The 14392-nt window shown below is 43.8% G+C and overlaps 1 protein-coding gene across 1 annotated transcript; it reads left to right on the top strand.

The window, feature by feature from the left end:
• Positions 1–1016: 1016 nt before the first annotated feature.
• LOC129713184 (THAP domain-containing protein 2-like) lies at positions 1017–3755 on the top strand. The gene is made up of 4 exons (XM_055662029.1): positions 1017–1191; positions 1910–1982; positions 2076–2344; positions 3412–3755. The coding sequence occupies exons 1-4, from the start codon at positions 1032–1034 to the stop codon at positions 3570–3572; spliced, it is 663 nt and encodes a 220-aa protein (XP_055518004.1). The 5' UTR covers positions 1017–1031; the 3' UTR covers positions 3573–3755.
• Positions 3756–14392: the final 10637 nt, after the last annotated feature.

Raw genomic sequence — 14392 nt, 5'->3', positions numbered from 1 at the left:
CTTTAAAACCGAGATGAGAAAAACTTTTTTCACACAGAGAGTGGTGAATCTTTGGAACTCTCTGCCACAGAGGGTAGTTGAGGCCAGTTCATTGGCTATATTTAAGAGGGAGTTAGATGTGGCCCTTGTGGCTAAGGGGATCAGAGGGTATGGAGAGAAGGCAGGTACGGGATACTGAGTTGGATGATCAGCCATGATCATATTGAATGGCGGTGCAGGCTCGAAGGGCCGAATGGCCTACTCCTGCACCTAATTTCTATGTTTCTATGCCCGACTGAGTGCACTTACAGCAATGTTTGAGAATCTCAACATGATGCAAAACACCTATTTGAATGGTGCATCATCCAACACTATAAACATCCATGAATAATAACGTGATGCTTTTCAGAAGAGTGTTCTACTTGAGATATTTCCCACTGGAAACAACTAATGGGCCAAATTAGAATTGATGACTGTGTCTGTTTGCGTATCGTCACCAATCAAATGCGTCTCATTTAATAGAAAACTAACACAGTTGATTTTCAATGGATCGATATTTTTGATTTGCTTGAGCACTGAAAATGTCTGCAAATTCTGCATGCAAATAACATCCCAAAGATAAATGGATTAGACAAATACAGATATTATGAAAACCGAAATCACTAAATTTATTAGTGGGGCTGCATTGCTAAATGCATTTAGATTAGTTGCTTGAAAAGGTCATGTAATATTAAATACAAACTAGGAGAAAAAAGTATTCCATATAAAGTTTATTGTCAAACATATATGGTGAGGTACGGGTACAATAAACAATTTTCTTGCAACAGCATCATGGGCACATATTCAGCCAACACACAATAGCATACATCTCATGTTCAAGAAGGAACTGCAGATGCTGGAAAATCAAATGTAGACAAGATTGCTGGAGAAACTCAGCGGGTGCGGCAGCATCTATGGAGCGAAGGAAATAGGCAACGTTTCGAGCCGAAACCCTTCTTCAGACCAAAGATCCTAGAGGGACAAGATAGACCACTCCTCGAAAAACGCGTAGTATGACGTGTGTGACCGTCGACGCCATATTGTTAAGCATTTATTGGGCTGTAATGGCGTCCTCAGCTAAATCTTCATCTCACTGCTCCGCTATCAACTGTTCTAATCGTAAATCTAAACGACCAGAGCTGTCATTCTTAGGTTCCCCAATAAAAAAGAAAGGTAAGAATATATTATTATAATTTTTTGTCGATATTCTGTCGTGAAAATGTTATTTTCTGTTCTCCCATCAACGGCCACGGGGTTTGTCGGTACATTAGAAAGTTATTAGACTTATTTTATTACATCTTTACTTACCACAATAATAAAGACAAGTTTAACACTTCTATACGTTTTTTGTTTTGTTCTTGTAAGGGTTTGGTCTCCAAAATATGGCCCGCGGGACACATTGGGCCCAGTGACCACGAGATTTTTCGAGCTCAGACTCGAGTCCGAGAACGCGGCGGCTGTTACCCGTTATATCCCTCGAATTGTCGTGAAGAAGGGTACAATCAAAGATTATACAACTCAGCTCTATCATCTTTGGGTGCAATGGTGGGCCGGGGATTCGGCGGCGGCGGTTGCAATGAAAGATAGTAGAGTAGCTCTGCACTATAATCTTTGGTCGGAATGGGACGGCTGAACGTTATAACATGCTATCGTTCCACCCTCCCTCCCCCCCCTTCTCCCTCTCCCCCCCTTCTCCCTCTCTCCCCCTTCTCCCTCTCCCCCTTCTCACCTTCTCCCTCTCCCCCTTCTCCCTCTCCCCCTTCTCCCTCTCCCCTTCTCCCTTCTCCCCCCTTCTCCCTCTCCCTTCTCTCGATCCCTCTCCCTTCTCTCGATCCCTCTCCCTTCTCTCGATCCCTCTCTCCCCTCTCTAATAAACTCTTCTACATTTAAGGTGAAATGACATATAAGAGACAAAAAGCATCGTCAATATACAGGTCTCTCCACACAACTGAAAACAATTGCACTTAAGTGATATGTCATCCATTGTGCAGGCATCTAGTTATGATCATTTTTTTTTATTATTAGTTAATCATAAATGATATCTCCTGTAATTTCAGATGTCAACGGTGGGTCCAGAATACTCGTCGACAAGATTTCCTACACCGAAGTACGGAGTACTTGTCAGCCAACTGTTGTCTTTGTTCTGTACACTTTGAACTTGACCAGTTTTCCAACAAGCAGACTAAGAACAGGCTAAATTGGAATGCTGTTCCAACGCTCTTCGACGTTCCTAACCCGCCGAAACGTCTGTCTTCCCAACGGAGGTTACTCAAGAGGACGAATGTGAACCTCCCATCCTCACCAACGCCTTTAAAACAGCAACGAGGCAAGTAATTTTCTCCTTTTTAAAATAATTTATATTCTCTCACTTTGGCTAAATATGAGAAAAAAATTGTATCCAACCTGATATGATTGCTAATGGTCAATATGTAATGGCATGTATGGTACTTTGATTTTCATTTGTGAAATGTTCACAAAACTATAATCACATATAAGACTGCACAGTGTGGGTGGTGGAATGCGTACTAGTATTTAATTCAAGTAAGAACATCCATTTAAAACTTCCTCAAGCCTAATTATTAGAACATTTGAATTGATTAAATTTATAAAAAACCTACAAAAATATATAGATCATGATTTTATTCTGGTAGATTGAAATTGGTGCATCACATATATATTTAATTATAACTAGACCAAGTGCAGACCCGTTGTGTGATCCCCCAACGTGCGGTTGTGGGAGGTGGGCGGCACGCAGCGTCACGCACACTAACTATCCCCCTCTCGCATTCACGCTAATTACCCCCTTGATATAAAATTAATATGATTAATTTGCTCCTTTTACCCCATAACCACCCTATCTACTGAAGCATAGCCCCCAACTTGCAGTCACATCAAGAGCGGGGGCGGGGGGCGGGCGGGGGCAGAGAGAGAAGGGGGAGAGGAGAGAGAGAGAGAGACAGAGACACAGAGAGAGGGGCAAGTGGGATAGGGGTGGAGAGGAGGATAAGAGGGAGGGGGGGGTGTGAGCGGAAAGGTGGGGGAGATGGGGAGGAGAGAGAGAGAGTGAGGGGGAGAGAGAGGGGGATGAGGTGGGGAGCAGGGAGGGGGGAGGGAGGGGGGATGGTGGAGGGTAGGGGGTGTGGGGGAGGGGGGGGAGGGGGGGGGGGGTGGAGAGGAAAGGGGGGGATAGAGGAAAGGGGGGGAGAACCTCGGCACACATGCGGCGGAGGGGGGCTCTGAGCGAAACGGCCGTAGGTGGCGGCATTCTCTCGGAAATCGCAGCACAGATGGCAAAAAACGGTCAAGAACAGACTTTCAGTAGTAGATGATTATTTTTTTAATTAGTATGCTTGCCATTTCATTCCCCCTTTTTCTTTTTTCTTGTATTGGCAGTGCCATACAACATACAGACAGAACATTCTTACTGCTCAGCTGCAGACAAAGTTCCGCGGGAAGAACCCAGCAGTGTCTCTACAACTCCTGAAACACCTGATCTTCAAATCACACCAAATGTAAATGACAGCAGAGCTCTGAAGAAGGATTTTCTTTGTTAAAGTCTGACCGCTGAATCTCTGTCTATTGAAATTGTCTCTTTTTTTTATCAACAACAAAGAGACATAAAGATGCAGTGAGCAGCAACAAGAGGCACAGCAAGAAAGAATTATACTCATCTTTGACATTTAAAATGTTGTTATATTTTAAGAGATGTTAAACTTTAATAAATCATTTTTCCACTTTTCATGCCTGCGTGTTCTTCATCACAATGGGAACCTAATGGGCAGGAATGGATACTCTGTGGGAGTATCTTGCTTCTGCCCAAAGATAGGATCTTCCCTTCGGCCTCTGCACAGATCCTATAGTGGAGCAAACATAGAAACATAGAAAATAGATGCAGGAGGAGTCAATTTGGCCCTTCAAGCTAGCACCGCCATTCATTGTGATCGTGGGTGATCGTCCCCTATCAATAACCCGTGCCTGCCTTCTCCCCCTATTCCTTGACTTCACTAGCCGCTAGAGCTCTATCTAACTCTCTCTTAAATCCATCCAGTGACTAGGCTTCCACTGCCCTCTGTGGCAGGGAATTCCATAAATTCACACATTTCTCTGGGTGAAAAAGTTTCTTCTCACCTTAGTCTTAAATTACCTGCCCTTTATTCTAAGACTGGCCCCTGGTTCTGGACTCACCCAACATTGGGAACATTTCTCCTGCATCTAGCTTGCCCAGTCCTTTAATAATTTAATATGTTTCTATAAGATTCCCCCTCATCCTTCTAAACTCCAGTGAATACAAGCCTAGTCTTTTCAATCTTTCCTCATATACAGTCCCACCAACCCAGGGATCAATCTCGTAAACCTACGCTGCAGAAGAACCTCTTCACTCTATACTGAAATCCTCTTGTTATGAAGGCCAACATTCCATAGCTTTCTTTACTGCCTGCTGTACCTCTAAGCCAACTTTCAGTGGCCGTTGTACAAGGACGCCCAGGTCTCGCTGCACATCCCCCTTACCTAACCTAAATCTATTGAGATAATAATCAGCCCCCTTGTTTTTGCCTTCAAAGTGGATAACCTCACATTTATCTATAGTATACTGCACATGCCATGCATCTGCCCACTCACTCAACCTGTCCAGGTCACCCTGCAACCTCCTAACATCCTCTTCACAGTTCACACTGCCACCCAGCTTTGTGTCATTTGCAAACTTGCGAGTGTTGCTCCTAATTCACTCTTCCAAATCATTAATATATATGGTAAACAGTTGCGGCCCCAATAACAAACCTTACGGCACTCCACTCGACACTGCCTGCCATTCTGAAAAGGACCCGTTCACTCCTACTCTTTGCTTCCTGTCTACCAATCAATTTTCTATCCATGTGATCACCCTACCACCAATACCATGTGCTCAAGATGGACCACTCCTGCAAAAACAATCGGCAATCGGCAATGTGGGCAATACGACTTGTCTTTCTTCAGGTTCCCCATTAAGGAGGAAAGGTAAGAAAACATTTATTACTTCTGGTTAGTTCATTGAGCTCAGATAGTTGAGTCCTCATGGCAACATCCTTGTAGAAATCTTCTCAAGAGCATTTTCTTTCTACATCTCTGTTATTTAATGCAGAATAAGAGCATATTGACTGCAGATATTTTCTGTAATTTCAGATGTCGACATTGGACATGATCTACACCGAACTGCGGAGTATTTGTGAAATAACTGCCCTCTTATGTACATTGTGTGAAATTGTGATTTGCTAACTGCACAAATATAATGCGAATGGCGATTTATTTATTATTGTATCTATGTTGGACATTTTGCTGTTTGGTGAAGCAGGGGTGGGGCTATCATTGTGTTACATACGTTAAATTGTACATCACTTTCACTGGTTAGCTGATATGCTGAACTGCAACCCTGTATAACTCGCACACAGAATAATGTGAATTGTGTAAATCTTATCCCAACGGGTCCCACTTAGTCAATTGATTGTGTATAAGCTGCAAATTTTGTCCTTTGTTTGAAATGTGTAGAATGTGACATCACTTTTATTGATTATCTGATATTCTAAATTCTGCAAATTCTGCAAGCCTGTATATGTCGTGCACAAAATGATGTAAATAAAAATTGTTTTCCTGTTTAAGAAGTTCAATTGAGAATTATTTGAAATTGTGGGGGTTGATACAAAATACTGTTGACCCACAAATGTGTTGATATGAGACATTCACATTTAAAAAATCCATGTCGCAAAAAAAGCAAGAAGGTGCCCATGTTATTTGACCAACTTGCCAGATTAATTTAAATATACACAATACACAATACAATTTATTTGTCACTTGAACCTCATAGAGGTTGTTGGAGCCCCCGGCGTGCGCTAGAAAAGTGCCGCAGCCATTTAAGCCACGCCGGGCGATGATGTAAGGCCCCGCTCCAGGTCATCCTCGACCCCCGCTACTCGGGCGGAATAATTTGCCGTTGCGGAAGCCCCGAAAAGCGGTCTCCCAGCAGGGACCCGCAGGCTCCGATATTACTGTCTGCCAGGCCTGCGGTTGGAGCCTCCGAATCTCTGGGGCTCGGGTCACAGCAGCGCATGGGTACATATGTAGGTATGTATGCATTAGTTTTGCTCCTAATTCCCTTTTCAAAATCATTAATATATATGGTAAACAGTTGCAGCCCCAACACCAAGAAGGCTACCGGCCCAGATGGAGTCCCTGGTAAGGTGCTCAAAGCGTGCGCCCACCAGCTCACTGCCATCTTCACCAGAATTTTCAATCTCTCCCTGGCCCAGGCAGTTATTCCGTCCTGCCTAAAATCAGCCACAATCGTCCCTGTGCCGAAGAAGTCTCCCATCACCAGCCTTAATGACTACCGTCCTGTTGCCCTCACTCCGGTAATCACGAAGTGCTTCGAGAGATTGGTCCTCCAGCACATCAAGGACTATCTACCACCAGACTTCGACCCCCACCAATTCGCTTATCGCCAAAACAGATCCACAGAAGACGCCATCACCGTAGCTCTCCACTCTGTGCTGAGCCATCTGGAGCAGGGGCAGAGCTACGTCCGGATGCTCTTTGTGGATTTTAGTTCAGCCTTTAACACAATCATCCCGGACATCCTCATTGGTAAACTGGTAACTCTCGGCCTCCCCACTGTCACATGTGCCTGGATTAAGGATTTCCTCACAAACCGGCCCCAGACTGTGAGACTTGGCCCCCACCTCTCCTCCACTCGCAGGTTGAGTACCGGTTCCCCACAGGGCTGTGTGCTAAGCCCCCTCTTATACTGTCTCTACACCTACGACTGTAGTCCGGCCCACAACAACAACCGCATCGTCAAATTTGCTGACGACACTACTGTGGTCGGACTTATTTCAAAGGGAGACGAGGCAGCCTACAGAGAGGAAGTCCTGAAGTTGACAACCTGGTGCTCAGAAAACAATCTTGCTCTGAACACCAGGAAAACAAAAGAGCTCATTGTCGACTTCAGGAGGCACAGCACCGACTTAGTCCCCCTACACATCAACGGCGAGTGTGTGGAGAGGGTCAACACCTTCCGGTTTCTCGGCGTCCATATCGCGGCTGACATCTCCTGGACGGACAACACGACAGCGGTCATCAAGAAGGCTCAGCAGCGGCTGCACTTCCTGAGGGTCCTCAGGAAGCACAACCTGGACTCTAACCTGCTGCTGACCTTCTACCGCTCGTCCATCGAGAGCCTGCTGACATACTGCATTACAGCATGGTATGGCAGCTGCACCATGGCAGACAGGGAGAGGCTTCAGAGGGTAACCAGGACAGCGCAGAGGATCATTGGTTGCCCTCTCCCCTCCCTGATGGACATCTACACCTCCCGCTGCCTTAGCAGGGCAAAGAAGATCACCAAAGACAGCTCCCATCCTGCGTTTGGACTGTTCGACCTGCTGCCCTCTGGAAGGCGCTATAGGTGCATCAAATCCAGGACAAACAGACTCAGGAATAGCTGCTTCCCGAGAATTATATCTACCATAAATTCAAATCCACACATGCACTGACTACACCGCCCAACACGGACTTCCATCTGTATATATGTATGTAGCGCCGTAGAATTTGTGCACCTATTCCCCCCCCCCCCCCCCCCCATCTCCCTTCTGTTTTGTTTTCTGTTTCTTGTTTTTTGTGTAAAATTGTATGTATGCACTGAGTACGAGCAGCTTTCAGTTTCACTGTACATGTATAGTGACAATAAATGGCATATCTATATCTATCTAAACAGTTGCAGCCCCAACACCAAGCCTTGTGGCAAAAAAATCCAGAAGATTAGTCAAACATGATTTTCCTTTCATAAATCCATGTTGACTTGGACAGATCCTTTTACTGCTATCCAAATGCCCCATTATTGCATCTTTAATAATTGACTCCAGCATCTTTCACACCACCAAAGTCGGGCTAACTGGTCTGTAATTTTCCGTTTTCTCTCACGCTCCTTTCTTGAAAAGTGGGATAGCATTAGCTATCCTCCAATCCACAGGAGCTGATCGTAAATCTATTGATCGTTGGAAAATGATAATATATATAAATATATATGTATGTGTATATATGCATGTATGTGTATATATGCATGTATATGTGTGTATATACGTATGTGTATATATATATATATATATATATATGTTTATATATGTGTATATATGTATGCATATAAATGTATCAATATGTATGTGCATTTGTGTATGTGTGTGTATATATGTGTGTGTATAAATATATATATATGCATATATTTATTATTACTATATAATTATATATATAATTGCCTTTATGGTTTATGTATATCATCTTACAAGACAAATAAATTAATAGTGATGATTTAAATCAAAGTTGCTTCTGATACATGAGAATAAACTATTATCTCTAACTTGCCTCTCACACACAGACACACATTCATATAAATATATTAAATATATATACGTTAAATTTAATTTTTTGCAGTGTGTGTTAAAGCAATACAATGCAAGGGAAACTACACAAAGGAGGGGTCTGTTCCCGCTACAAGATACTTGAGGATCTTTGCTTTGGATCAAAGATTATAGCGGAGCTCTATAATCTTTGCTTTGGATCACAGCGGGTGGAATACCGGAAGTCGAGTGTCGCTGTAACAAATGGCGGCCGTGACGTTCCGTTGCGTACTACACGTCAGCCCATTGAATTTCGAAGGAGTGGTCTATCTTGTCCCTCTAGGATCTTTGCTTCAGACTGATGCAGCGTGGGAGGGGCGGGAAGAAGAAAGGAAGGGGAGGAGCCAGAGGGCTGAGGGAGAGCTGAGGAGGAGACAGCAAGGGCTACCGGAAATTGGAGAAGTCAATGTTCAGGCCACTGGGATGCAGACTGCCCAAGCAGAATATGAGGTGCTGCTCCTCCAGTTTCTGGTGGTGCTCACTCTGGCAATGGAGGAGGCCCAGGACAGAAAGGTCAGATTCGGAATGGGAGGGGGAGTTGAAGTGCTGAGCCACAGGGAGATCAGGTTGGTTAATGCGGACTGAGCATTACATCTAGCATACATCTCATGCCACACTGCCATGTCACCATGTCACATACAAGCCACACACTAATCACATAGGACAGTACAACACAGGAACAGGACCTTCAGCCCACAATGTCCATGCTGAACATGATGCTAAGATAAACTAATCTTGTTTGCCTGCACGTGATCCGTCTCCCTCCATTCCCTGCATATCCAGGTGCCTATCCAACATCCTCTTAAACACTTCAATCATATCTACCACCACCTCTGGCAGCATGTTCCACGCACCACTATTCTCCGTGTGATAAACTTGCCCCATGTATATCTCCTTTACATTTTTTCCCTCTCACCTTCGAGTTACTCCCTCTAGGCTTTAACATTTGCACCCTGGGGAACAGGTTCTGACTGTCTCCCCTATCTATGCCTCTTATCATTTAATATACTTTCATCACGTCTCCCCTCAACCTCCAGCATAGCAGAGAAAATAATTCAAGTTTGTCCAATCTTTCTTTATTGCAAAAAAGACTAAATTAAACAATAGGTAGACAAAAGTGCTGGAGAAACTCTGTGGGTGCAGCAGCAAAGCAAAGGAAATAGGAAATGTTTTGGGCCGAAACGTTGCCTATTTCCTTCGCTCCATAGATGCTGCTGCACCCGCTGAGTTTTCTCCAGCACTTTTGTCTACCTTCGATTTTCCAGCAGCTGCAGTTCCTTCTTAAATAAATTAAACAATACATGAGTTCAAAACATAATTAGTGAACACAAGTCCATGGTAGTGCAAAATGTGGTCAATAGCGTTTCATTGCCTATGTAGGGTTAGGATTATGTACAAAGACAGACACAAAAAGCTGGAGTAACTCAGCGGGACAGGCAGCATCTCTGGAGAAAGGAAACAGGTGAGGTTTCGGGTCAAAACCGTTCTTCAGACTGAGAGCCAAGGGAAAGGGAAACAAGAGATAGAGACGGGGATATAGAACGAATGAATGTAGACAAAAATGCTGGAGAAACTCAGCGGGTGAGGCAGCTCTATGGAGCGAAGGAATAGGTGACGTTTCTGCACTGTATCTCTAAACAGTCAACAAAACCAAAAAATAACTTTTCTCTCAATGCCACTTCGCTGTGCTAACGCCACGTCATTCAATTACCTTGGTTTTCAAATTATTGCTAAGATTGGGAACAACTCGAAATCTTGCACCATTCCACTAGACAATACTCGAGGCAAGAACAAATGAATGGATGGGGGAATTCATTAGCAGATGAGGTGAGATGGAGAATGAAGCAATGTTAGGAATGTGAAATGGAAAATCCTAGTGATTCATGACCAGTATATAACAATTCATACTGTCAGATAGCCGTCTCAAGCTGAAGATTTATGGAGGTGCATGGTTTACCTTGCTGATGCAGGCACTAGATGCTCCATTTCTCTCAATACTATTGTACCATTTTGCAATTTTAGCAACTTACCATACTGAAAGTTGGGACACACATGACAGGTCTCGCTAACAGAAGATTTTATGGCCTATTTTTCGAACTGGGCAATAGTAGGAAGGAAATTAAGGAAATAGAGAATAAATTTTTTGGAGATGCAAGTGGGCAGCGTACGTAGATAAATCCATTATGGAAAAGTCACAATAAACAAAGGAATTCTAAATCAACTTGAAAATTCAGGGACTAGGCAATGTGTAGAAAAAGAAACATTTTAGGTGTTTATTAGAACTCATTACTCCACAGTGGGACAAGTGGTGGAGCTACGGCCTCACAGAACCTAAGACCCGAGTTTAATCCTGACCTCTCCGTGACAGTGTGGGTTCCTCTGTGTGTTCTGTTTCCTCCCACATCCAAAAGACATGCAGGTTTGTAGGTTCATTGGCCACTTCTACAATGGCCCCAATCTGTAGGGAGTGGATGCAAATGTGAGATAACATAGAACTGGTGTGAACAGTTGATCAGCGTGACCTCGGTGGGTCGAAGACCAGCCTGTTTCCATGATGTATCTTTTAATCAATCAAAGATATTGCTTACCAATTTCTCTGGAGTTTCAAAGGATGAGGTGACATCCGATAGAAATATATAAAATTATGACAAGCATATGGTTACATTTCACAGTCAGAACCTTTTTCACCCTAGGGTGGAAATGAATGTCAAAAGCTAGAGGGCAGAGCGTTAATGTGTGAGGCAAAAGGGGAGGTATGGTTCAAAGAGCGGTGGGTGGCTGGTTCGCATTGCCACAGCCCGTGGAAGCAGATATCAGAGTAGTTGTTAAAAGGCTTTTGGATAGGCTCATGGCTATGCAGGAAATGGAGGGTCACGAGTAAGGCAGAGGAGATCAGATTAACTTCACATCGTGTTCGACACAGATGTCATGGGCCGCTGGCTGTGCTGTTCTATGAGCATATCTAGCATTTTTGGCTCTTTCTCAAAATGGACAATAGACAATAAGTGCATGAGTAGGCCATTTGGACGTTTGAGCCAGCATCGCCATTCAATGTGATCATGGCTGATTATTCCCAATTAGTTCTCCGTTCCTGCCTTCGCCCCATATCCCCTGACTCCGCTGTCTATAAGAGCCCGATCTAGCTCTCTCTTGAGAGTATCGAGAGAACGTCCTCCACCACCCTCTGAGGCGGAGAATTCCGCAGACTCACAACTCTCCGTGAGAAAAAAAGTGTTTCCTCGTCTCCGTACTAAATGGCTTACCCCTTATTCTTAAACTGTGGCCCCTGGTTCTGGACTCCCCCAACATCGGGAACATGGACCATCATTTATGCTGCAATTTCTACCAGGGTAGCAGGAGAACCTCGATGTGCAAATCAAAAATACAATTACAGTTGTGAAGAGATATGATTTTTTTCTCTGGATGACAGGGAATACAAAAGCAAGAGATAATATTGATCTGTGCAGGCACAGGTAAAATACCATTAAGCATTGAAGAGTAGCAAAATAATGAACGTTGTACACCTATTCACGAAAAGGAAGACAAAATTAAAGATGGGGGTGGGTTGTACACTGAACATCCACAAATCCAATGTCTTGCACCAACCTTGCCCTGCTGGTACCTCACTGCTCTGAAGACAGCATGGAATTATTCGCCACAAGTCTAATATTGTGGCTAAATCCTTCATTTTTATTCTTTCCAAATTAAAATTAATTAAATGAGGGAGTGCAGCGTAGGTTCACCAGGTTAATTCCCAGGATGGTGGGACTGACATGATGAAAGAATGGATCGACTGGGCTTGTATTCACTGTAATTTAGAAGGATGAGAGGGCATCTTATACAAACATATACAATTCTTAGAGGATTGGATAGGCTAGATGCAGGAAAAATGTTCCCCATGTTGGGGGAGTCCAGAACCAGGGGTCACAGTTTAAGAATAAGGGGTAGGCATTTATAACCATATAACAATTACAGCACGGAAACAGGCCATCTCGGCCCTTCTAGTCCGTGCCGAACACTTATTCTCCTCTAGTCCCATCTACCTGTACTCAGACCATAACCCTCCATTCCTTTCCCGTCCATATAACTATCCAATTTATTTTTAAATGATAAAATCGAACCTGCCTCCACCACCTCCACTGGAAGCTCATTCCACACAGCTACCACTCTCTGAGTAAAGAAGTTCCCCCTCATGTTACCCCTAAACTTTTGTCCCTTAATTCTCAAGTCATGTCCTCTTGTTTGAATCTTCCCTACTCTCAGTGGGAAAAGCTTATCCATGTCAACTCTGTCTATCCCTCTCATCATTTTAAAGACCTCTATCAAGTCCCCCCTTAACCTTCTGCACTTCAAAGAATAAATACCTAACTTGTTCAACCTTTCTCTGTAACTTAGTTGCTGAAACCCAGGCAACATTCTAGTAAATCTCCTCTGTGCTCTCTCTATTTTGTTGACATCCTTCCTAATAATTAGGCGACCCAAAATTGTACACCATACTCCAGAATTGGCCTCACCAATGCCTTGTACAATTTTAACATTACATCCCAACTTCTATACTCAATGCTCTGATTTATAAAGGCCAGCACACCAAAAGCTTTCTTTACCACCCTATCTACATGAGATTCCACCTTCAGGGAACTATGCACAGTTATTCCTAGATCCCTCTGTTCAACTGCATTCCTCAAATCACTACCATTTCCCATGTACGTCCTATTTTGATTTGTCTTGCCAAGACGAATTTAGACGCACAAGGGACGAATAGGGTTAGTCAGCATGGGTTTGTACATGGGAGGTCGTGCCTCACAAATCTGATTGAGTTTTTGAAGACGTGACCAAAAAATGTTGATGACGGCAGAAGTGTAGATGTATATATGGACTTCAGCCAAGCATTCAACGAGGTTCCGCATGGTAGGCTGCTTTGGAAGGTTAGATCACATGGGACCCAAGGACACAGGCGTTTAGAAACATAGAAAATAGGTGCAGGAGGAGGCCATTCGGTCCTTCGAGCCAGCACCACCATTCGTTGTGATCATGGCTGATCGTCCCCAATCAATAACGCGTGCCTGCCTTCTCCCCATATCCCTTGACTCCACGAGCCCCTAGAGCTCTATCTAACTCTCTCTTAAATCCATCCAGTGATTTGGCCTCCAATGCCCTCTGCGGCAGGGAGTTCCACAAATTCACAACTCTTTGGGTGAACATTTTTTTTCTCACCTCAGTCTTAAATGACCTCCCCTTTATTCCAAGACCGTGCCCCCTGGTTCTGGACTTGCCCAACATTGGGAACATTTTTCCTGCATCTAGCTTGTCCAGTCCTTTTATAATTTTATATGTTTCTATAAGATCACCCCCTCATTCTTCTAAACTCCAGTGAATACAAGCCTAGTCTTTTAAATCTTTCATCCTATGTCAGTCCCGCCATCCCAGGGATCAATCTCGTGAACCTGTGGGGGATGAACTAGAATCTAAGATCCTGCTGCCCATTGGACACCAAAGGGTTGATCCTGTGTAGCAACTTCAAACAGATCGCAGGTAATTTGTTGAAAGAGGAAACACGAATGGCATTAAATAGAAAGTACAGGTTTGTCTGAAATAATGAATGTATCGATTTAATGATACAAAAATGTAAATGGAGACAAATACTGATTGGACTGTATTTCCAACATGTGTTTGTAGCATTAAAGTTTATTTTGAAATATTGCAAAATCCCTGTGCGACGTGTTTCTTGCAGCTGGATATTTATCAGGAGCGATCTCAAGGCAGAGGAGTTAAACGCCATCTCCATAACAACCTACAAACTCATTGGAAACACAATCTCCAACAGGTCAACATACTCAGCACAAAGATAGGCACAAAATGCAGGAGTTATGCCCCTGTCCCAGTTAGGAAACCTGAACGGAAACCTCTGGAGACTTTGCGGCCCACCCAAGGTTTCCGTGCGGTTCCCGGAG

Source organism: Leucoraja erinacea, chromosome 35, assembly GCF_028641065.1.
Source record: "Leucoraja erinacea ecotype New England chromosome 35, Leri_hhj_1, whole genome shotgun sequence".
In the NCBI taxonomy this organism is placed as follows: Eukaryota; Metazoa; Chordata; class Chondrichthyes; order Rajiformes; family Rajidae; genus Leucoraja; species Leucoraja erinaceus.
Note: the sequence above shows the minus strand (reverse complement) of the source record. Positions and strands in the feature narration are given on the sequence as shown.

Excerpts from the sequence above, each read along its gene's own strand:
- LOC129713184 (XM_055662029.1), top strand. The coding sequence starts at position 1,032 with ATGACGTGTGTGACCGTCGACGCCATATTGTTAAGCATTTATTGGGCT. Across the intron at positions 1,192-1,909 it reads TTCCCCAATAAAAAAGAAAG|GTGAAATGACATATAAGAGA; the intron begins GTAAGAATATAT and ends TCTACATTTAAG. Across the intron at positions 2,345-3,411 it reads GCCTTTAAAACAGCAACGAG|TGCCATACAACATACAGACA; the intron begins GCAAGTAATTTT and ends TTGTATTGGCAG.